General features: G+C 33.5%; 3 protein-coding genes across 3 annotated transcripts; 1 reads left to right on the top strand and 2 right to left on the bottom strand.

The window, feature by feature from the left end:
* Positions 1-6,942: 6,942 nt before the first annotated feature.
* On the bottom strand, positions 6,943-8,187 carry LOC130621293 (potassium voltage-gated channel subfamily A member 10-like). Its single transcript, XM_057436594.1, has one exon. It carries the CDS (start codon positions 8,068-8,070, stop codon positions 6,943-6,945), a length of 1,128 nt encoding a protein of 375 aa, XP_057292577.1. The 5' UTR covers positions 8,071-8,187.
* A 1,438-nt stretch (positions 8,188-9,625) lies between these two features.
* LOC130622099 (potassium voltage-gated channel subfamily A member 2-like) lies at positions 9,626-12,392 on the top strand. Its single transcript, XM_057437503.1, has 2 exons — positions 9,626-9,896; positions 10,645-12,392. The coding sequence occupies exon 2, from the start codon at positions 10,661-10,663 to the stop codon at positions 11,741-11,743; it is 1,083 nt and encodes a 360-aa protein (XP_057293486.1). The 5' UTR covers positions 9,626-9,896; positions 10,645-10,660; the 3' UTR covers positions 11,744-12,392.
* Positions 12,393-19,028: 6,636 nt separating this feature from the next.
* LOC130621850 (potassium voltage-gated channel subfamily A member 2-like) lies at positions 19,029-24,092 on the bottom strand. The gene has a single exon (XM_057437203.1). The coding sequence runs from the start codon at positions 20,934-20,936 to the stop codon at positions 19,794-19,796; it is 1,143 nt and encodes a 380-aa protein (XP_057293186.1). The 5' UTR covers positions 20,937-24,092; the 3' UTR covers positions 19,029-19,793.
* Positions 24,093-24,216: the final 124 nt, after the last annotated feature.

Genomic DNA, 24,216 nt, shown 5'->3' with positions numbered 1-24,216 from the left:
TTAGTGATATTTTAACTTTTCAGCTCGATGTATTTTTACTTTACCTCCGGTTTAACGTCACGTGACAAGTTACCTAAAAAATCAATAAAAGAATAAAAAATGGTCTATTTTCTTATTTGATAAAATTTCCAAGTTTTTGGGAAATTTATTAAGTTTGGGTAACAATGTGAGAAGTTTTCGTTAAAAGGGCACGCTATTGGGTACAATCGCTGATAAAAATATTCACTTTCTGGTTAAACTCTTTTGTAAAACTCCACTGCGAAATGCTCCAAGTAACTAACCAAAATAAGTTCTTATTACACTTTACATAATTACACTTCCTCTGGAACTAGTTGCGCTAAAGACCATAATTCCATGTTTTATGACTTAGCATATTAATATTGAGAAACAACTAATCCATAATAATGCTTCTTCAGAATCATTTCATGAAAGCATAGATGATAGTGCTTTTACATTTTTTAGTTGAATTAGCATAAAAATAATTAACCTTCCAGATTCAGAATTTAGGCATTTTTAATATGAGATATAAGATAATTAATAATTACAGTTTAACTACATGCTAAGAAAATTACGGACTAAATGGACCAGTCGTTATATTTTTAGGCCATTTGTTGTTACATTTTATGACATGGTATAAATATGATCAATACCAGTCAAGGCATGACCAATCTTCTGTGAGTAATTGTTATCAAAATAACCTCACAAATGTCCCAAAGCATCTTTTGCACATACACATTTTTTTTTTTACGAGAAACATGCATTTAGGTTTTTGGTTCTTGGGGAAGATGATGTCTTAGAAAAATATTGTTTCTTGCCTTTCTAACCTGCCCATGTTTCTTAGATGTTTCTTAGTTCTTTGCCAATTTGAGCATATGTATCTTGTAAAAAAAATGTGTATTTATACACATATTTTCTGCTTTGCACTCATTTTTAAGCAAGAAAATTTAATAGTTCAGGCAATACAAGACATAACAGTTTTTTAATGGGACTAACAGCTTTGACCCCCATTTGTGCGGCATAAGTGTATATGTTAAATATTCTAGCACCACACTTTAAAAGCAAACTCACATTTTTTTTATTACCGACTTTCATACAGCGAAGTCTGGGTACTAGTGAAGCGCTTGTAGGGACAAATTTTTTCATAAAGGTAGGGCAACAAGAAGAAAACAACAACATTAACAGAAAATTTAACTTGTTACTTTACCCATGGAAGTATAAAATAAATTTTATGCCTCCAGGCTTTACTGTTATAACACTAAAATCAAAAAAGAGTATTCTTTAATGGTTTATGGACTGTATTCTATTTAAAAATACACAAAATTCAAGGTTATTATGACTAAAAATTGTTGATTCCGTCAAGGTTATCCTAGCTAATAAAAGTCGAGCGTCCAACGTTTTAAACCAGAAAGAAATGTTATTGTTGGCACCACATTGGCTATTTTTATTGTTACCTTTGAAAAGTATTGTCCCAAATAGTTACTAACACTATATTTCAAAAGTAAGCAAGTGCAGTTAGCTAGCTAACTAGGTAGCTGACGAAAGGTAGGTGTGGTTTAAACCAATTAGCTTTAGTTAGTCTGGCCAGTCAGTACACAGGGAGTAACTACTTTTGTTATATTATCATTATGTTAACTGTTAATTACATCTATCTGAAATAAAATCTATTATCCACAAAAATTTCTACCACGAAGTTTTAACTCTTTTTCCGCAATAAAATTTTCGTTATTTAACAATACTGATTTTTACTAAATCTTCTGCATCAGAAAAAAAAATTTATGCAAAAACCTTCATCAAAATTTGACATGTATAATTTTTTAGTTAATAATATAATGTAAAAGATTAACTATCTGGCCCCAAATGTGGTACATAATTTATTTACACCTTTCATTAATGAGAATTTCTGTTCATACACATTTATCTTTGCCAAATTTGATATTTTGCCGAAAACGGTCTGCTAGTTTCTCTAGAAACGGTTAAAATTAAGAACTCCGGAACTATGGTAACAGTAGAAATGTTTTTTGGTTCCATTTTATGGAAACAGCCTAACAGTATACCATACTACGTTGTAAGTCACTATTTCAATTTTTTAAAGGAAACAAAAAGTAAGTTTTAGGGCGGTAACACTTAGGCAACAAGAAAATGACCACAGTAACTAATCGGTTTGGAGTTATCTTGTAAAATTTTAATATGTGCACCATCATGCAATAATATTTGAAGTCTTAAAACATGATATAAATAAAATATATAACTGTGGTAAGCTATTAAATAAAGACGTTTTTCGCTGCTATCAAGTTAATCAAATAGGCAAAGGTCCTGAAATCATGACTGACAAAAGTAGGACACAATAATGAAATGACAACTTCTTTAAACAAGCCGATGGGGTTTCAATGGGTGGTCCTCTCTCAGTCGTGTTCACTGGTTGCTTCATGAGCAAAATGGCGCGAATTAAGTTAAGCCATTAGCTCCTTCTTTCTACAAACGTTTTGTAGACGATACTTTTACCAAGACGGAAAAAAGATGTCCATGACGAATTATTTCATGCTCTAAAAAATTTTCACCCAAAGATTAAACTAACTGAAATTAATTCTAAACGCTTTCTTGATACGAAAATCAATCGACTAGAAAATGGTTCTTCGTCGTTTAGTGTCGTTAATAAAGAAACAAAATTAACGTTTCTTTGGTCATTGAAAATAACATTGCAATATAAAAGAAGCGTTCTTAAAAGAGAGCTGAACAGATCTTTCAGAATTGGAAGTTACTTTGACATTGAAGTTAAAAAAATTTAAGCAAAGTATATTAAGGCAGGTTATCCAAATCGTTTCATTGATGCACAAATCAACGATTTCAGGTCAGTTAAAGAAGACCAAATCATACCTTCTTGATTATTTGAAGAGACCTAAGGTGATATTCAAGTTACCATTTTGCATGAAAAATGAAAAAGCAGTTAGAAATGTGGTAACAAATCTTCAGATTTTTTCAAAACTTTAAGTTAATGCTGTATATTTTTTGAAAACCACCAAACTGCGATCGTTATTCCGCGTTAAAAATCGTGTTACTCATCCAAGCAATGGTAATACAAAGGCGTATGTTCATATGATGTAACTTATATTGGGGAGACAAAGCGTAACGCCTCACTCCGTTGGAAAGCACACGTCAGTAATAATAAAAGATCAGAAATATCAAAGCATTTGCTTTTGAACACTGATGATGTATTTAATTGGTGAATTTTAAGCAGAGCACCTATAGATAATAGAAAGCAAAAGATTTTAGAGGCGTTTTTATCGTGTCGTCTAATCCATCCCTTAACGAACAAAAAGATATCAACTGTTTTTATATATTTAGGTATAGAGTGACGTAAACTCTTTAGGTTCATTATTGGTTTTTAGTTTTTCTAATCTCTTAGGTAAATTTTATTCTCGCATGCGTTTTTATGTCGATAAAGATGGTATTTTAATGATGTATATAAAGTGGATAATTTTAATTTTTGTATATACCTGAAGATGTTTCTAGGTAACAAAAAGCTTCGTTAAGAATAAAATATTTTTATTGTACATGTTTTATGTTATTATATAGCGTACATCCATGTATATACATAACTCTATATTTTAATGTCTTTCTCTGATTATCTGAAGTCTACTTATTGCACCATAAACTGTTCTACATGACTATCAGGGTTCACAACTGCTATGAAATTATGAGTAAAATTTCAACTGGCTAACTTCTTTGTGTGCAGCACCACTAAAATTTAACTCGCAACTAATTCAACTGACTATCTCCCTTCTTGATTATTTGCGCATCCCCCAGTGCAAAGAATTGATTAAACGAGCCGAATAATTATTTACAAATACCCACCACACGTTATTTACCTAAATGACAGCTCTTATACCAATGATTCGTGATTGATTTCCTTTTTCCTTAAACTTCGCGTATTAGCACTATGGTAAACGTCAAAAAATTTCGTAATAGTATTATGGGAGCTTTTTTGCTTACTAAGTGGTTAGTGAAAAAAAAATCGTGTGTTTCTTAATCTAAGATCAATTTGTCTTTTTTATTAAATATTGTGACAAAACAAGTCCACATCATTAGGTTGACAATTGCAATAAAAAAATGATGTAATCTGGTCTACAAATACGTTATTATTAAAAATAGTAGAAAACAAAATTGGGAACTGATCAGCTTACTTGCAAAAGTATAATGTGCCTAATATATGACTAATATTGGCTAACATTACTTGTTGTTCTCGTAAAAAATGTTGTAACCTCCCCAACTTCATTTTTTTTAATAAAAACACGGACAGGCGCGATTTCCTTTAGAATTGGACATTAAAGTAAGCAATGACATAACATCGTGCAGAAATGGGTTTATGAAGACATTGGTATATTACATATAAAGTGTTTCGCATTTATTGATGTCGGCCAGTGGGAAAAGATAGATAGAGAGATAGATAGAGACAGCGCAGCCAGGATGGACGCCCGAAACTTATCCAGGCTAAAGCCTAAATCTTCGTTTTGACAGATGTTTTTCTGAGAGCGAGGCTGAAATGAGTTTTAAGCCAATAAGAATCCTAACAGTGCAACAAATGGTTTTATTATCCAATGAACAATACTTTATTTTAAAGTTTATATGCTATCGAAAGTTAAAGCTCGTGCAGTGTAGCATAATTAAGATGATATTATCTTTGATGTAATTAACGTTTCCCTTTAATAATTACGTCATTTCCTTCTGTACAATTTTGCAAGCACGTAGACTAAAGCCATATTCAGCAGAACTAATTAATTATTCATGATTTTAAGTTAAAGAGGAACTGTCAAAGCTGAATATTTCTGGTGAAAGATAATGAATTATAGCTAAAAATCGTGACAAGTGTGTTATAAAAGAAAAAATTAGAATATGTAGTCTGAAAATAACTTTCGTAACTGATTATGTAAAAAAAATTGCTACCACCATTAAAGATAATTTCAAAGTTGTTTTTCAGAGAAAAAGAGAAAATAGATAAATTTTCAGCCTTGCCGTTGTTCTTATTTTGTTTTTATTGTTCATCAATTTTCAGGCTTATTATTATTATTCTTTTAAAATTGTTCTTATAGAGAAATGAATTTTATGTAAATTAAGTTAGCTATGATTTACAGTTACAATGATAATCAAAAATTGAATTTTAAAATGTTAGAATATTCAATGATTTCCTCTTCAAAGTTCAGTATATTTTTAAGCCGCAGGGTTTCTTGTTTTACATTTGAATCTTTAAAGATAATCGAATGCTTGATGAGATAAGTGTACAGAAATAAATTTTCACATTATCTTGTTCTTAGAACCTAGAAAAAATGGCTAGCGAATATAAGTAAGCCGTTCATGTAACCTACCAAGGTATTAAACCTTTGTTCATGTGACCAACAAAAGGTAAATCGCTTGGAAGGTCAAATCAGCAAAGGTTTGATACCTTAGAAGATTGCATCAACAGAAGTTAAATCGCTTGGTAGGTAGGTATCGCTTTTGTTCATGTAACCTACCAAGCGATTAAACTTTTGTTCATGTAACCTACCAAGGGAATAAAACATTTGTTGATGTAACGTACCAAGCGATTAAACTTTTGTTAATGTGAACTACCAAGCGAATAAAGTTTTGTTGATGTGACCTACCAAGGGAATAAAACATTTGTTGATGTAACGTACCAAGCGATTAAACTTTTGTTAATGTGAACTACCAAGCGAATAAAGTTTTGTTCATGTAACCTACCAAGGGAATAAAACATTTGTTGATGTAACGTACCAAGCGATTAAACTTTTGTTAATGTGAACTACCAAGCGAATAAAGTTTTGTTCATGTAACCTACCAAGGGAATAAAACATTTGTTGATGTAACGTACCAAGCGATTAAACTTTTGTTAATGTGAACTACCAAGCGAATAAAGTTTTGTTCATGTAACCTACCAAGGGAATAAAACATTTGTTGATGTAACGTACCAAGCGATTAAACTTTTGTTAATGTGAACTACCAAGCGAATAAAGTTTTGTTGATGTGACCTACCAAGCGATTAAACTTTTGTTGATGTGACCTACCAAGCAATTTAACTTTTGTTGATGTAAGCTGCTAGGGGAATAAAACATTTGTTGATGTGACCTGCTAGGGGAATAAAACATTTGTTGATGTGACCTACAAAGCGATTAAAGTTTTGTTTATGTGATCTACCAGGGAAATAAACTTTTAACATTTGTTAATTGAACTTTGCAGTTAGTTTTTAAAAAGGGATCTACATGTAAAAAGGTTTCGCGATATATTTTAACAATTATGTAAAACAAATGACAAGGGGGCGGGGCTAAAGCGGGGTTGCTCCCCCGTCTCGTCCCCTTTTTCCGACCCAGCCGGCTGGCTTTACAGATATTTTTTCTCAAAATCTAATAGTGCTTAGAAATTAGGGAAAGTAGGTAACGCAAACAAACACTATTATACTATATTTTACACTTTTGTTTGTGTTACTTAATGACTAGCGCAAAAATTTAGTAACACTAAATCGCGTTGTTTGAAATCCTTCTTTTATCTATGTCTTGTCGTGTTACAAATATGAAGGTCTCTAAATTGTTTTAAATTCCATAAGAAATTTGCTTCAAGAAGTCATGTAAAGTGTGTCCCAAGTTGTGCGGCAAATTCATGTCAAGCATGGCCAACATTGTGCGGCAAATTCAGTTAGAGTGTGTCCCTTACATTGTGCAGTAAATTCATTAGAAGTATATCCAACATTGAACGATGAATTCTTGTGTCCACACATTGTGTGTCAAACACAGTGCATTCCGATAAGTTATTTTGAGCGCAACTAGATGGTAAACTTTTATCTCATTTCTTCTTTCGAAAAGTACAAAACAATTGCGTACTGGTGTATCGTACACATGTATATTTTGTGGTAAGTGTTGTATACATTTCTAACAACAGCTCGAATATCGTTTATCTCTACTTTTGATCATGAAATGAGTAAAACGCCACAAATTTCATGGTAAGTGAGAGAACTGGTAACGAGACTGACGTAACACCGAATATCATGTACATGCACGAAAAAAATTTCCCAGTAGAAGACTGGGGCACTATATCTCCGTATCCAACAGGCAGGAATGTCTGAATGGCCCACCACATACAATGAAGGACGCTTTTAAACTCTGTGTCAGGAATACTACTCTCAATATGGTACATTACAGCTGCACCGAACGTAATAATGATGAATAAAGTAAGACAGAATAATTGTAAATCTTTGAGACTGTCTTTCAGAATGAGAGCAGCCGAGTTTACCTGTCCAAAATACTGTGTTAACCGGAATACGCGAAGGATGCGAAAAACTCGAAAAATTCTTAAAACATGCAAGAACTCCAGAGATTCGAGATCTGAACCAACTAAGGCGAGTAATAAAAAGTAGGGTACAATTATAACTATGTCAATCCAGGTGAGAAATTGTGTTAATAGTTCCGAACGGTTAGGCGAGGATATTATTTTGAGTAGTAGTTCAGTACCAAAAAATGAATTTGAGAAGAGCTCGATGACATAGCAAAGCGATTTGTTGTTTCTTCCTAAGCCTGTTGTTTCAATAATATCAAACACGACAGACATTAACACAATCAGCGAAGACAGAAAGACAAAATTTCGGGCAAAGATAGATGTTTCTGGATTCTCCAAAAAGTCCCATAAGTTTATTCTAAGGGGATGTATGTTTGTTGATTGGAAAAGTTTCTTTGGGTTTTTAATACAATATATACCGTCCCTTTCTTTCATCGCTGTGATGGAAACTTCGGGAAGTTCAAAAAACTTACACTCAGCTTCAAATAATCGCCAACTAACGTCCGGCGGTCGGTATAATTTCCCTGTTGATTGATAAAAGAACAAAATAGCTTCAAAAGAAAGTTTATGGCGATTAAAAAAATATTGGTTTGTTTTGGAACAAAAGAAATTTCTCCTTTTTGATACATTACCAAGAAGTGTTTGGGGATATCTTTGCAGTGTGTTCTCGTGCGTTTCATAGATTTCTCCACTCACATTAAATGAAATACGTTTCTTCCTCTCCTCACGATGAGAAATAACACTTTCTTCCATTTCAATAGTAATTTTTTAAGTGAGTTAATATATATAAATATGGAGATAAGGACTTGAGTCTCCGAGCTTTTTGGTTTTATATCGTAGCACAAGCTATGACAGTTTTTTCGTTACTTTTTCTATAATTGCTTCTTGGTATTCTGCAGTTTCCTTGATGTTCTTAAATACCTTTTCCACCGCCTCGGTATTAATTTTCATGCATGCCACGATAATCCAAAATTAAGAGCTGCTTTGTAGTCACTGATAAGCACTTCCTTGTTAAGAAGTCGGCTTTATGCTATGCCAGGAAATTCAAAATGAGCCGTTTAGCAATTTTAGACAAAAAACAGAGCAAATTATGAAAAGTTGAAGTAAACTTATTAATTGCTAATAGAGGCGCGTGCGTAGAAGCCACGACCAATTAAACTTGTATAAGTCCAGAACGTTCCAATGAAGTCTATAAAGTGCATCTTAAGTGAATTAAATATTTAACCTAATAAAAGTCTTATCAAATTACCGGTCAAAGCGTCAGTAAAATTTTTTACATGCAGATTTTAAATGATTTTAATATCATGTAAGGTAGATCTATATTGTGTGATGCGTTTTAAAGATATTAAAAGGTACAAAATTTGTACTAGCTGATACTAACTAAATATCAATAGAGATCAAGCATATATCGAAGCTGTTGTCTAGTGAAAGAAAATTTTTTTATCTATACTAATTTAGTTCTTGGCTCTACCGCCATTTTTTATTAAGTTAAAATCCAAAATTCATTTAGCTGTGCCATAGAAGTATAAGTGGAAATCAACATGCTGCTTGTTTTAAACAACACAGTGGTGTTTTCACCACGGCTAGCTAGCGTTATCGCTACCTCCAGCACGCGACAGCCTGACAGTTTCTGCTTGTTCCTCTAAAATACCGCTGTTCATGTGTTAAGGTTAAGCGAGCTTGTTGCAAATCAAGTATTTTATTTTTGCTGCCAAAAAAAATTATTATTCCATTGATCTGCGTGAATGGCGAGATGGGCGGGCAAGGGCTCAAAAGCTAACCAGGTAGAGAAACACAGTCTAGTTTTGCGGAATTTAAGGTATCCAGCTTGCATTGTGCGAGATCTATCATTATGAAACAATAAGGACGTTAAATTTTGTTTTTTATAACCTTGGACGAAAAGTTATAACTAAGAATAAGACAGTTATTACAATCAATCCTGTCGACTACCTGTCGAAGTGAAGAAATTTAATATCCTAGTGTTTTTTACGTGAAAATACGCCAGATGTAAAGATTAGTTCTCATAACATTATTTAGTTAATGTCTTACGGTTATATTGTTTGTTATGTTATTTTCCAAGATGGTCTCATGTACTCCAGAGTTCAAGCAGCTGGAAACCCTAGGTTACATAGGATTAAGGTGGATGCCTTTCTAGGCTTGTTTGTTTTTTAATTCTTTCAGAACATATTGTACCTATCCGTAAATATTTATATTATAAAATAACGATATATTAAACTTTTACGGAGGTGTGATGTGGCTTGGAATTCAATCAAGTTTCAAACTTAAGCTTTCGTAATCGAAGTATTTTTAGAAAGGAGATTGTGTAAAATAATAAAACAAATATAAAACAAATAAATCGTATTGTAAAAAATGCAGGTGAAAATATGCGGATTAAAACTTACTGAGACGGGTAGTTAATAATCTATATCTCTGATTGAAAGGAATGACGTCAGCAGACACATCGATTTCAGCTGTCTGGTAGATAAGTAGGGCGCGCTAGTCAGACAAGGAATAATCAGGACTTGGAAGTTGCATGTTTTTGTTAAATTTGTGAAAGATGAAGTTATAAAGTATTAAAGGTATGCAAGCTAAATAATATATTAACTCGGACAGCATGATGCAATATTTTTTAGCTTATTTTGGTCGTTTTACTGTCGATGCGACCTGGAAAACCGTAGCTTTTTTCTTTGAATTCCAATATCTTTTTTAAACATTACGTGAGATTCTTTTGTGTATCTATGTTTGTGTTTGCTGCTAATTGCCAAAGGCTGGTTGCCTACACTTTGTTATATACAAAAGCAAAAAAATCGACTCCAACCGGAGGTTCTTTCAAATTAATCTTATATTATATTCTGAGCTTTTTTCCTACATTATTTTATAGTACGTTATATATATTTGTGACGCAAAATCTACGCACACAAGTTTCGCAAAATCGCAACAATTTTGATTCTGCAGAAAATTTCGCTTTCAAATATCTATTATATTAAAGAACAACTATTGGCTTTATAATGGGTGAAAATTTAACTGAATATAGTAAAAATAAAATTATTTCAGTATATACCTATTGGATTTCGTCTTTCCAAAAAATGCTATTAATAACATACAAAAACCATTATACCCTTATATGGTCTGGGTTTTTTTAACTTTGGAATGTGTGCGTTTAGAACAAAAATTCACACTTTTGTAAACATGGAAAGTAGTACCTTTTATACTGGTGCTTTGACGTTTTTGTCTGAGACAGGAGGCGTCGTCTGAGATCGACGGTATGATAGTAGATGATGATACTCTCATGCTTGGATGTATTTAAAACATTTCTTGTAACTTTAGATGCATCAAAGTCGCGATGTCTCGAATATCCCTGAACGTGAGTGGAAGCCTGTTCGAAACACAAGAAGAAACGTTGAGAAAATACCCCGAAACGTTACTTGGAGACAAACAAAAGAGAAGCAAATTCTTTTGTCCAAACACAAAACAGTTTTTCTTCGATCGAAATATACCATCTTTCCAAGCAATATTGTTTTTTTATCAATCTTCCGGAAAACTGTATTGTCCACCTGACATTAATTTGAAGATCTTTGTAGAGGAGTGTAATTTCTATGAGATTCCAAATGCTAATATTGTGGCTATGAAGAAAAGGAAAGGTGCTATTTTGAATGAAACTATTCAAGCTAAGCTAAGACCTCATGTGACTCAAGACACCTCTCTGCGAATGAAAATTTGGGAATTCTTAGAATTTCCGAGTTCCTCGATATTTGCCAGATGTTTCGCATTAATATCTCTTTTGCTTGTCTTTTTGTCAGTGTTTACCAACCTGATGGAAACTAGCGACGGTTACTATCAGAGCAAGCAATGGCTCTATGCTGAATTTTTCCTGAACTTTTGGTTCCTGTCAGAACTCACACTCCGTATGATATTAGCACCTAAAAAGAAGAAATTCCTTCGTAATGCAATGAATTGGGTCGACATCATTGTTATTATACCATACTTTATAGGCTTCTTAATATTTGAGACAAATTTTTATTCTCCCCGGATATTAAGACTTGTTCGTATTATGCGCGTACTAAGAATGTTTCGAACGTCAAAACATTCACCGCAAATGAAGGCGATTGGATTGATTGTAAAGGACAGTTTAAAAGATTTACAATTGTTTTTCGTTTGTTTGCTCATCATAGTGACATTCGGCGCCAGCGTCATGTATCACGTAGAGCAAAGTGATGGTACCACGCAATTCACCAGTATTCCACGCAGCATGTGGTGGGCAGTCCAAACGTTCTTGACACTGGGTTATGGAGATATAGTCCCCACAACGATTATTGGAAAAGCTCTTTCCAGTATCTATATGGTACTTGGTGTTTCGACTATATCTTTACCTGTTCTGTCGTTGATAATGAAGCTTACTTCGTATTATGAGTTACAGAGGAGATAAAGGTGGCTTGAGATTATAACTTGTATTTCTAACCTCGAATATGGTTCGGTCCGAATGATAAAAAACATATCCTTTACGCGAGGACATTATATTTCGTTTTTACCTGCGGATCCGATTATTTTTAACCGGCATTACGTCATTTTTCGATGGCCTGTTATACATTTTGTAATTGACGCGTATCGTCAGGTATCAGCTAGAAAATTATTTGTGAGCATTCGCAATGATGTACATATATACTCGTTGAAATTGTCACTACAAAAAATACATGCGCGCATATGTATACAGCGAACTCTCTGTTTCCAACACATTCTGGTCTGTTGTTCACTTTTTAATTCATTTCAAATCTCGTTCACAAGCTTGTCAGGTTTTCTGATATTTGGACAAGCCTTGTAAGGAGGCTGATCCTAGATCCCGGTTTCCTGCGGATTCGAGATGGAAAGAGTGTACTGTTTTTTTAATTCTTTTTTCTTCCTTTACTTAAAATGTTGACATTTATGCTTTTTTATTTTCACGTTATGGAATATTTATAATTTGATATTCAGTAAATAGGACATAGTGAAAAGATTGTAATTTGAGATAAAACTTATTTTCTGAGTTATCAAGGCAAATCGCGCATGCGTTTACAGCAATCTAGAAAGTATTGTCAATTATAAGCCAGCAGGGAAATGTCACATAGCTTCCAATAATCCCCAATTATCTCCCACCTTCACAAAGATTTCTGAAAATAATCCGTCACCTCGTAATGAATTAGGCTTTCATAAGTTGAGTGCAATAAGTTGAGGAGAAAGCATATTCTATAATAACGATTACATATTTTTATGGCAGTAGTAGCTGTCGTAGCGCTGCTGACTTACAACAATATATTAAGTGCTTTACGGAAAATTTTTCTTTTTATACATATGTTTTGAATTTTTGTTCCGCTATTTATCAAAGGAAATCCAACTTGTCAAAAATAGCAGAAATAATTTTTTTTCTTATGTCAGCACTTTTTTCTGTGACGTCATTGGAAGCTTGAATTTCTCAAAAATACCACTATATGCTCAAAATTCAGTTACTTTAGTTATAGAGTAAATTTTACCATTTTATTTAATTACTACAGCTATTATTTTCCAGTTTTTACATAATTTGCATGAAACAATGCCTAAAATTCCCTCCGTAAAATCTTGGTAAAAGTATTTAGGGAAGAAAAACTTTGGTGGAAAGCATTTCAGACAGAATTTTAAGAAAGTGCAACTAGCGCAACTTAAATGCTGCTTACATAACCTACGCATATGAAAAAGTAACACTTTCGACTGGCTGCGGGAAATTCGCGACTTGTAGATTTTTTGAAAAAAATAATTTTTAAACATTTTTTTTATTTTATTTTAAACCATATTACAAATAATTGTGATGCAAGCTGTAAAATTCAACATAGCAACAAGTTATTCTGCGAAATATTCTTCGTATCAGATGTATTTTTCTATGCTTCTGTGTTGTTTTTTAGTAAAACAAAATATCAGTAAAATTTCAACCTTGCCATTCTCTTATTTTTGGGGGTTATTCACAGCCTTCTTGTTTTTAAAAATTGTTCTAATAAAAAAATGTACCTTAAAATCTAAGATGCTTTTTGAAACCGGAAAAATGGTATTTTTGTTAAAATAAGCAAATGAAGGAACATGTTTACTAGTTGCTGATAACGAATTTTAATAATTTCTTGAAAGTTAAAATATATAGAAAAAGTCAATTGTAATTGATGCGACCCATATGCTTTTAAATTCAGTGAAAAGACATATCACTGGCGAAACTTTTAACCCTACTTTTTACCTAATAAATTGACTCTTCCTAATTTCTGGATGGGAAAAGTTTTTTTACAATAAAAAATTCTGTTCAAAGGCTTCACTGGCAAAAGAAAATATATAGGACACAAGAGAAACTCGAAAAAAAGGTGCTAAAACATTAATCACGACACAATGCTTTTTTCTTAAATACGTGTGTTAAACCATTTTTATTATATATTATTTTTTTATTTAAAATTCCGTTTTGCTTATCGTATATAAAAATCATAAATATGTATGTTGTTTTCCCTTTGAAGAAATTGATCTAATTGAGAGCAAGATTGTAATATTATATTTTATTGTCCTTTTTATTTCATATTCCACTTAAAATAGATAGACCTAACCCTTATCACATTTTTATTCTGACATTTGTAATTCTATATCTTAGAGGCAATTTACATGAGACCTGAAGTAAATTCAATTCAGTTTAAGACATTCAATCCAAGTTTCTGAGGACTTTTGTGTTTTTTATCATTTCGGACGATAACACCAAAGGAGTCGACTATAACTCGTAGTTCTTAACTTAGAGAAGAAAGGGAAAAAACAGTAACGTATAACCACGGCAACAAAGAAAACCGATATTAACAAAAAAATATATTTCAATGCAAAAAACTAAGCTTGTTAGTTCCCTAAATAACAAAAGTTAGGTATATAGCCTTTACAGTACTTCTGAGTGGACTTTCCACGATCTATCGAATGATTCCACAGGAGATGCAGTCGTCGTAAAGGTTACCTCGTTTACACACAGGAGAGAGAAATGCAGGTAACATTCATTGATTTTTTTTTCTTTCCTCGGGCTTCTCCTCTTTGAGTTGACCTTTTTGTGTTGTAGGCTGGCTGTGCGGTTATTCGTTACCTGCTTTTCCTCTTCCTATTTGAAAACTAGAGATTCAGTATTATGTGGTACTTGTTTGAAGCATGGAGGTGTAAAGGAACAGGAGATACATCTTCTTGAAATCATGCGTGTGCAAAAACAGGTGCCGCATTCAAAGAAACGAACTCATCTTTAAATTTGCCCGCGGGAAGTTGGTCGATAGTTTAAACACGAATTGTGATTGGCCAACTCGAACTAACTGTCCATTAATTTAATTATTATTTAATTATCAATTTAACATTAATTGTGCCATAGTTACAACGGCGTTACAACGGCGCACGTATATCTTATGTTTTAAGCCAGTTTTTGCAACACATACTTTTAATGTTCTCCACTTTCTCTCAAGAATACTTAAGTTTCCTCGTACTTCTAAAGTTTACATATCCTTTAAAGATGATTGGCTGATAAAACTCAGAAGCCATAGACCTCAGCCTTCAGGGAATATGTATTTAAATGGCTTTTTAAAAACGTAAACAAACGCACGTGTACTGCAAATCTGTGAATATCCCGTGAATTTCGCATCGCGCATAGTTTTAAAGGACACCGCTTTCAATAGAAATTGGAATAGATTTTAAAGATTTGTGAGTTGTATCTCCTGTTCTTTTATGCCTCCATGTTTCGATTTTTCGAATTCGACAAATTGGATCGTGCATGATGTAAAAATCGTATGCTTTCGGCATGTTCAGTTGGATACACCAAATCAACATAGCGCCAGACCGCGTTAATAAAAAGACTGGGATGAGTTTGGGGTAAACCAATTAAGTTTTTTTGAGAACGTAGTTATAGTGTTGTTAGATCTAAAAAGTTTGAAATGATATGAAAGTAGACGATTTAAAGAGGTATTTGAGGTATTTGAGGTATTTGAAGTTGAGAGATCTGAAGGTTAATGGGAGAAAATGCGAATTAGTAGCTAGGGTGTTTGCAGCTAGCGAAAATAATGTTCCAGTCATCAAAACTGCAGTGGAAGTAGAGGCTTTACCTAAAGATTACCAGGCTAAGCTTACAGTCAGTGAATCTGGTGTTGTACTTCCTGACCCAAAGTATCTTTCTTCTGGATGGCTCTGTGAGAATGATGGCATAAAGTTTTGGCCATGCATACTGTATGCTATAATCAATTACTTAATGTTTAACCCTAGTGAGGTTGGTAGCTCAGATTCAAATGACTAGAAAAGTTCGAAAGCTTATAACTATTATAGTAATGGTTGGCTTGGCCCAATATTCTATCATAAAGTTGAACCAACCTCAAGTTATTGTTTTTTAAAGGCTGATTGTCGATCATCACAGCGTATAATTGACACTCCATATAACTTTTACAAAGCTAGCATAAAATTAACTACTTAACTGGGACAAAACTACCAATGTAGCTAGCATAAATTTAGCTATTTTTTGAGTGAGAAATTTCTACCGTGTAGGAATGTCCCATCACATAGCTTGTTCTAGCTACAATCATCCACAAAATTTGTTGTCTCTGGCAATTTATACCAAAAAGCAAGAACCAAAAAGTTAGTTCTGAACAAAAATCATCAGTATTTTACCCAGTGTCAAATGCAGATGGGAGTTACTGGTTTAAAACTCTGCCATTTTTCACACAATCCGCAGGAATGTGTATTTGGTTTAGCCTTTCTTCGTCTCGGAATAAAAAAGGAACACATTGGTGAATATTTTACGCGGAGCCAATTCATGTGCAAGATTACATGAGAAAATAGCCGAGGGGGTAAAATTTTTATTTATAAAGCAGGTTGACATTGATTTTTAAAAGAATGTCTTAGGATCTAGTGCTCATAATGTTGTATTTATTATAGTGTAGTTAAGTCTAGCTTAAGATAAACGTATTTCATATTCCTGTACAAGTTACCGACTCACACCTTAGGTGGCTAGTGTTTGGAAACGAAACTTCAGGAACAAAAAGTTGTTTAATGGCGCGCCGTTTATTCATTTTTGTGCAAAAGGCGAATATGTCGCTTTCCGTACAAAAGTTTAACTGATTTTTTCACCCTCTTTAAAAAGTATAAGAATTAAATGAACTAACTATGTGGTAGCGAAGTGCTTAAAAGAACTGTTTTTGATGGTTTTTATTATGATTTACTTGATAAATAATGTATACATAAACTTTATTAACTCCTTTCTCTTCAAGCGCATGCTTTCAACTGTCGTCTGCCATGTTTATGTTACAAGGTGTTGCATTTCGGGAATGCTCTGGGCGAGTTCGGGAAAGTGCGGGCAGTTTCGGCAGACAACCGTCAATTTAATTCGAAAAGAAAGAAAAACAATGTGGTTGCCTAATATATTTTATGTATTCTCTTTAAATGACATGTTCATGTAAATATATATTAATTATTTACATAACATTGTCATAGAGATTTATGTTTTTATTTCTCAGTTTTAACGTTTATTGTTGTATTAAATAACACAATTTTTGAGGATTGAAGTCCCAAATACCTGTACTTTTTTCCTGATGTTACTTCTATTCCGATATGTTTGTGAAGATTTTTGAGAATCACATCCAAGCTGCTACTTATAAATTCCTTGTCTTTCATAAGTGATATTTTTTCTCATTTGCAAATTTGTTACTTAAAATTGCAGTAATATGATGTGCTGATGGTACAAACAGGACTTGTCTATTGGGTTTTACAGGAATCGATTTTTCGCATACCCAGTGTTGTTATCTTTGTTTTTATTATATATATACTTATATCTATATAATAATACGGAGAGTGTGTTTGTCTATGACAGGCAAAGTGGATGTCTTCATTTTCCTTTCATGTTACCGAAAAATGCATGTCTAATATGTTAAATTTTCTTTACGGCGCGACGAAAATAACACTACTTTAACGTGGAAACGAGGTGGTGACGTCAATGTAGGGACCACCTAGGACTAATTTGGGTAATTTTCCCAAACCTGAGTCCCCGAATCCGTTTTGGAATGAATGGGTTGATGACATCATCAAAAAACCTTCAAACCCAAATATCTCTGCAAACGTTGAACCTGCATGATGCTATACATTTTCTTGATCAGCGCTTTCAGCTCTACACAATGGAGGAACGTAAAAACAAGCTTCTAAATTATTTTTTTGTGGATGGGTTGCTGACGTCATCAAAATTCAAAAAACGCTTCTTTTTCATTTTTATTCTGCCTTAGTGGATTTTTCCACAGGGTTTATCGATTAGTATATAGTTAATTGTGTATTCTTTTGTTATTCATGGTTTTTAAAAACAATTCATTAAAAGAAAATAAATAAAAAGTATTACTGATATTTTTTTATAGTAAAAGTTCTTTATATACAGTGTTTTTTTAATGGACATCACCTTCTATATGCAAGTACAGCTTAGATAGTTAAAAACTTTCTTGTTTCAACTGACAGAAAATCAGAATAGCCTTCTGGCAGTTGTGAGTGTTTAAGCCGTCCCACTTTCTTGCATAGATTTTAACCATGTTCCATTTGATTTATTAAGATTGGATTGTGTGTTCAAACCGACAGGTTTTCTTGTTTTGTTTGGACTCAACATGGTGTTTTGGTAGAGAAAGTTCAGTTTGAAAAAAATTGTCACCTTTCTATGTGCATTATCTGAAACACACGTTCTCACAATAAATGGTATATATGGAATAAAAACAATAAAAAGGCTATTTTAATAGCCACATATTTATAAAAAGTATTATTTGGTTGAGACTGTTACAGTAAGAAGGTAAGTAAACATTCGAAGAAAATTAAAATACTCTTTTTCTTGCTCTAATCGAAATTCGTTTAATAACATATCACACACCCCTAAATTAGGTCTTTTCTGCAGCCACTTTTTCGTCCACGTACGACGTTCTGACAATTTCTTAACTTCGTTAACGAAAGAAAAATATCAAAAAATCTGTTCTCGGTGTATCACCTGTCAAGATTCGATTTTAATAATTTCGACAAATGGAATTTAATTAATTGGATTGTGTATCATCGCCTTAATTTCAACTGTTAAAAAGCACTGTTCGGATCTAACTTAGTGAAGACGCTTAAACCCTGAAACTGTACTAACAGGTCGTCTACGGTGGGGACTGGAAAATGTGTTCTGGTCATCGCTTTATTTGCACAACGCATGTCTATACAAACTCTTACGTTATCGTTATCTTTAGGTGCGACGACTAATGGGTTGAGCCATGTAGTGGGGTACTTAGTAATATCTTCTATTATTATTTCTTGTTTTTCTAGTCTATTTAGTTCGTTCTCAACTCGTTTTCGTAAAGCAAAGGGGGTTCTCCTCTCCTTTTGTACAACTGCGTTTTTATCAATATGCAGCCTTATTATCTTTCTGTATTGTTTTCGCTTTTGGTGGCAAAGGCGTGGTTTCATTTAAAGGGGCTACGAACTGGTTAAAATGCTCACACTCTGTATATCCCGCGCACATATTAAAAATCCGGCAAACACCTATTGCGCAATGAACAGACTAGTTCGATTTTTTTTTTCGAAAAGTATATTACAAAGAAATATTTCAGCAAGACTCATTCTGGATGAAAACATGAGTAAGGCTCGAGAAGATAAAAATTCTAGATATATTTATATGTTCGAGTCTGTAAATTACTTACATGCCGGAAAAATAGCCATTTTTGTTTTTCACCCGTTCGTTCCCGCCATTTCTCGATAAAATCCTCCGTAAATTCTTTTTGTTTTTGCTTTCTACATTTTCTCTTGTCTTTCAGTTGATTGTTTTTTAATGTAGCTTATCTTGTTTTCAACCGTATCTATATTATAATACCCGTATACGTCTGTCCGTCTGTCTGTCACGCAAGATGGTAGCTTATTAGCGCAAGTAGCGAGACGCACGCAATGCGGTATAAAAAGGACGGGCGAACCCGTGGGCTGACGACTAGTTTTGCATAAAATTCCAAAAGTGATACATGACGTCAAACGTTTAAAACAAAAGAACGAAAACTTCAATAGAAAAAGATCATCCGTTTAATCAAAAAAGATGAACACACCATCGTTTTGAAATGACAGTATGTCAAATTTGACAGGTCAAAAAGTTTCATTTGGCACGAAATAAAATACACGATACGTTTTGACCTGTGACTTAATTTTATGTTGTAGGGAAGCAACTTATATATAAACAACACATTTGTGTATCATACAACAACTAACTGTCTTCAACTCATGATTCTTCTATATATATGTAACTCTCCATTATGGATATTTCTCTCCATCCCTATTGCATTACAACAGACCTCGTGAACCATCTTGAATTTTTTGTTCCAATAAAAATCACTTATAACAGTAATAAATAATAAAAACGACAAATAAATACAATAAAATGTTTTTATCGCGTGAACTAAAGATTGTTGTAAACAAATGATTGATTATTAATACGAACACCACCATTGCATTATTTAATATCCCTGGTGCAATGAATAATACTGCGTAAATTTCATGACCAGTGAGAGGACTGGTAACGAGATAGTAGCAACACCGAACACCATATACATACTGGAGAAAACTTTCCCAACGATTGTTCTCGGTACAATGTCACCATAGCCTAGCGTTAAAAAGGTTTGTACTCCCCACCACATGCTTTGCGGTATGCTTGTGAATTGCGTATGCTCATCTGTCTGCTCGACGTAATACATAATACTCGCGCCAAATGTCACAATAATAAGTAAACAAACGAAAAACAATTGTAAATCTTTTAAACTGTCCTGCATGATCAATCCAATCGCCTTCATACGGAGAGAGTGTTTGGAAAGGCGTAACAAACGGAATATACGTAAAACTCGCAGTACTCTAAAGAAACCTGGTGATGAGTGTGCGTCACGTGATAAACAGAATGACGTAAAGAATGAAATGACCACCAATGCGTCGATGATATTTAAACTACTTCGAAAGAACATTTTCTTGTTAGGTGAGAATAACGCTCTCCCTATAAATTCGAGTAAAAAGAATGTATTTAAGAAGATTTCTAAGATAATCGCAGGATTACTACTACTCGTGCTACCATTTTGTTTTGCATATTCTTCAACCGTATCCATAATCGCTGTGATAATTGATGTAAATATTAAAAAAAGGGAAAGAATAGCAAAATTTCGGGCAAAACCAGAACTCTCTGGATTTTCAAGAATATCCCAGACTTTTTGACGAAACGAATCCCTCTGTATTTGCGTTGTGTACAATTTTTCATTAAAATTGTCACTGCAAACAGCTCCTTCTTTTGTTTTCATGACATATATGTTTTCTGACGGAAGTTCAAAAAATTTACATTCGGCTTCAAACACATGTAGTTTTACATCTGATGGACGATATAACTTTCCTGGGGACTGATAAAAAAACAAAATGGCGTCAAAACATAATCTATGTCTGTTAAAAAAGTATTGGTTGGTTCTTGAACAATAAAATTTTTCTCTTTTAACGTGGTTTCCAAGGAGAGTTTCTGGATATTGCTGTAACGTTCTTTCAAATGTCTCAAACAAAACGCCACTAACATTAATAGAAATGCGTGCTTCCTGGGGCTGGTCTAAACGAGTTTTAAATTGTTCCATTTGACTTGATTGCCTGGTGACTTAAATTTTGTTGTGATGAACTGTCGATATAAGTAACAAAAATCACAGCACCACAACCAGAACCACAACAAAAGAACAACAACAGCGACGACGACGACAAAAAGAACAACAACTGCAACCTAAATAAAGCAACCACCATTACACAAGCAACGCGTGACCCTTTAAAAGGTATAACAATACACAGTAATATTACACACATTTAAAAATTTGATGAACACGAAAGTAAATTTATAAATTAAACACAATCACGCAGCAATATACAAAATAGTTAATAAAAGCTCAAGTTCTGTTAGTCAGATAATATCAAGGATTCTGGAAAAAATATGAGCATGTGGTGTGAAAAAGTTGCAATAATTAATTTCTAGAAACACCTTTAAATTTGCTGTATCAATTTTTTATTAGTTTTTATTAGTTTTTTTTATAAGCTCAAACCGATGATAAGATGAAAATTAAATGGGCTGGTGAACCAATTCCTAATACTTTTTTGCAATTCAATTACACAGTTCCACATCTTGTGGCCCGCTATACACGACCACACTGTTCAACATGTAGTTTAACCATTTTGTTCCCATTTCAGCTATTCAAGTTTAATTGTCAATCTTAAAATACGTACATATCAGACATGAAATCTTTTGTAAAAAATTGGTTACTGTAGAAAATATATATTTTTTTTTATTTTGTGTTTTGGCTATGCAAAATTTGTACGCTCCTTTAAAGTAAAGAATTTTTTATTTTACTATTACTATTTCTTATCACTGTTCAGTCATTTTTCCCTTTTTTTTACTGGTAAAAAGATTTTGCCCTTAGCAACAGGTAAACAACGCCTTTATGTGTGCATTTCAGTCCAAAATGGACTATTAATCCTGACCTTTTTTATTTTTTGTTCTGCAGATTACACATGTTTTACTTCACACAAACAATAATGGCCTACCTTTTATTATCGCTTTAAAGCATGACAGTGTTGTGGATAACGATTTACGTTTTTATGTACCGACTGGTAGACTTGTAGTAGAGCGTTCGCTTCCGGTGTAAAAGGTCCCGGGTTCTATTTCCGGACAAGTCATGCCAGAGACTTAAAGTGTGAATTGATGGTCGCTGCTTAGCGTTTAGCATGAGAATGGGATTAATGTCTTAGACGGTTGTCTAGTTGAGCATATCTTGCGCTTGCACGTCTTCCGTAGCTGAGATGGAAGTATTATATGCGCCATTTGTATGGAAGTTGTTTTAACTCCAATTCTACAGTGCTAAACATGTATGACTTTGCGTATTCTGTGGTTTTCTATATCTATAATCTTATTATTACTTAGCAAGAAAATGATGGCAATCAGAAAAATAGAAAAAAAACAAAAACAAAAGTACATTCTCGTGTAAATCAAAATACTGCGCCAAATATCTTTACGTAGTAAAAAGGTTTCAAATGCCCAAGGTGCATATTTATCGAGTACTTCTGCTGATGACAATTTATCGAGTACTTCTGCTGATGACGATTTATCGAGCACTTCTGCTGATGACAATTTATCGAGTACTTCTGCTGCCGACCTACTGTTTAGAACCTAAGGGGATGCAGCTGAGGAAATCATGAGTGAAGGTACTGAAAAAATAAAGATAAATGTAGTAAACAAAATAGTTTTCTCCACATGGCATGGTCACAGTGAAGGGAAATGTGTTGATAATTGTGTTCTATAGAAACATTGCAAGCAGTGCAGAATATTGGGATAGAAAGAAGGACCAGGCGATTATAATTTAAGGTGAAAAGCTACTTATACCTGCAGCACACGCCATGAAAAATCTTTTGCAATGGTGAGTGTTGTGGCAGCAGAAATATTCCCGCGGTCCATTGACACAACCACTTTGAGAGAAGAAACTTTAGCGGGATATAACTTTCGCAGTATTTTTAACCTGCTTGCTGCGAAAAGTTTCTTCCCCAAAACACGTCCAAGTTGCTCAACCGTGAAAGTTTATTTGCGCAAAAAATCACAAAAGTTAAAAAAAAATCGAAAATTTATTGTTAAAATCGCAAAACGCGATTAAACGAAACTCTAAAATCCTACAAAACTTTATTCTTGCAAAAAATTCTCAGAACACTTTACCGCGAAAGTTAATTCCCAAAATTTCGCGCTAATTTTAGTACTACGAAAGATTCTTCCCTTAAACAATGCCTTAAAGTACGACACTCTTACTAAATTTATGGCATTTCCATCCGACAAAAAGTGCCACTATATGAAATGCCATATTTTATCGTTGTACTGGATTTAAAATTCTGAGTAGTTAAGATCACAGAATGTGCCCCGTCACCGAATTCAGCTGGTGTAAATATCAAGAAGACAAATCAAATGGAACACAATCACACATAGACGAACTTTTCATCTGAGTGGCTCCATTGCAGCACCCAGAATTCCAATAAAGCACTGTTTTTGAATGCTGAATTTCGAAAATTATCCTTATATAAAAATCCATTCCGAATACGGAAGATATTGTCAATCAAGGAAATGATAGAGTTTAAAAATTATCAGAAAAAAATTGTAATCCAAAAAGAAAAGAAAAATACAAAATTTCATTAAAGCCCCCTGTGCATGTCCTTTCTTATGTTCAAGATGGCTTCATTTTCCTTTTCTTCAATGTTGTAACGACGTTAACTCACGTCAAAAATTTGAAATTAATGCGCCAAAAAAAACCCTCCTGAAAATTAAAAATAAGCCAATGAGCGAAAATAAGTCCCCGCGAAAATTAAAAATAAACCAATGAGCGAAAATAAATCCCCGCGAAAATTAAAAATAAGCCAATGAGCGAAAATAAATTCCCGCTTAAAGAACGAGTCAGTTTTTATGCACAACGGTATAAATCTCCGTACTATTTTTGACAAGAAGACCCACACTTCCACTACTGTCTTAATAATTGATAGTCCATGCGATGTCGAAAAAAAAACTCAAGGCAAATGTTTTAATACACGGGCATATAAAGGTTTTACTTGAATCTGAAAGATAAACTTTATGACTGCCGCTAAATACCTGTCTGTCGGTCTGTTTATTCTTTACCTCTGCTTTTATATCGCCTCGATAACTTCTTGCTAACCAACATAACGTAAATTTAGGTTGCCCACCCTATGCTACTGTCACACGCTGTAGATTATCCAACATATTGGATTTTCTTAACATCATCACATTGTTATTGGACATTAAACGCTCGCATTTACAACGATGTAAATGTCACGGAGTTTTCTTTATCTAAACAATTTTAAACGCGAGTGGTTAAATCAATC

The sequence above is a fragment of the Hydractinia symbiolongicarpus genome, chromosome 12, assembly GCF_029227915.1.
Source record: "Hydractinia symbiolongicarpus strain clone_291-10 chromosome 12, HSymV2.1, whole genome shotgun sequence".
Taxonomy (NCBI): Eukaryota; Metazoa; Cnidaria; class Hydrozoa; order Anthoathecata; family Hydractiniidae; genus Hydractinia; species Hydractinia symbiolongicarpus.
This window is presented reverse-complemented; position numbering and strand designations above follow the sequence as displayed.

Coding starts and splice junctions, on each gene's coding strand:
- LOC130621293 (XM_057436594.1), bottom strand. CDS start 8,070: ATGGAAGAAAGTGTTATTTCTCATCGTGAGGAGAGGAAGAAACGTATT.
- LOC130622099 (XM_057437503.1), top strand. CDS start 10,661: ATGTCTCGAATATCCCTGAACGTGAGTGGAAGCCTGTTCGAAACACAA.
- LOC130621850 (XM_057437203.1), bottom strand. CDS start 20,936: ATGGAACAATTTAAAACTCGTTTAGACCAGCCCCAGGAAGCACGCATT.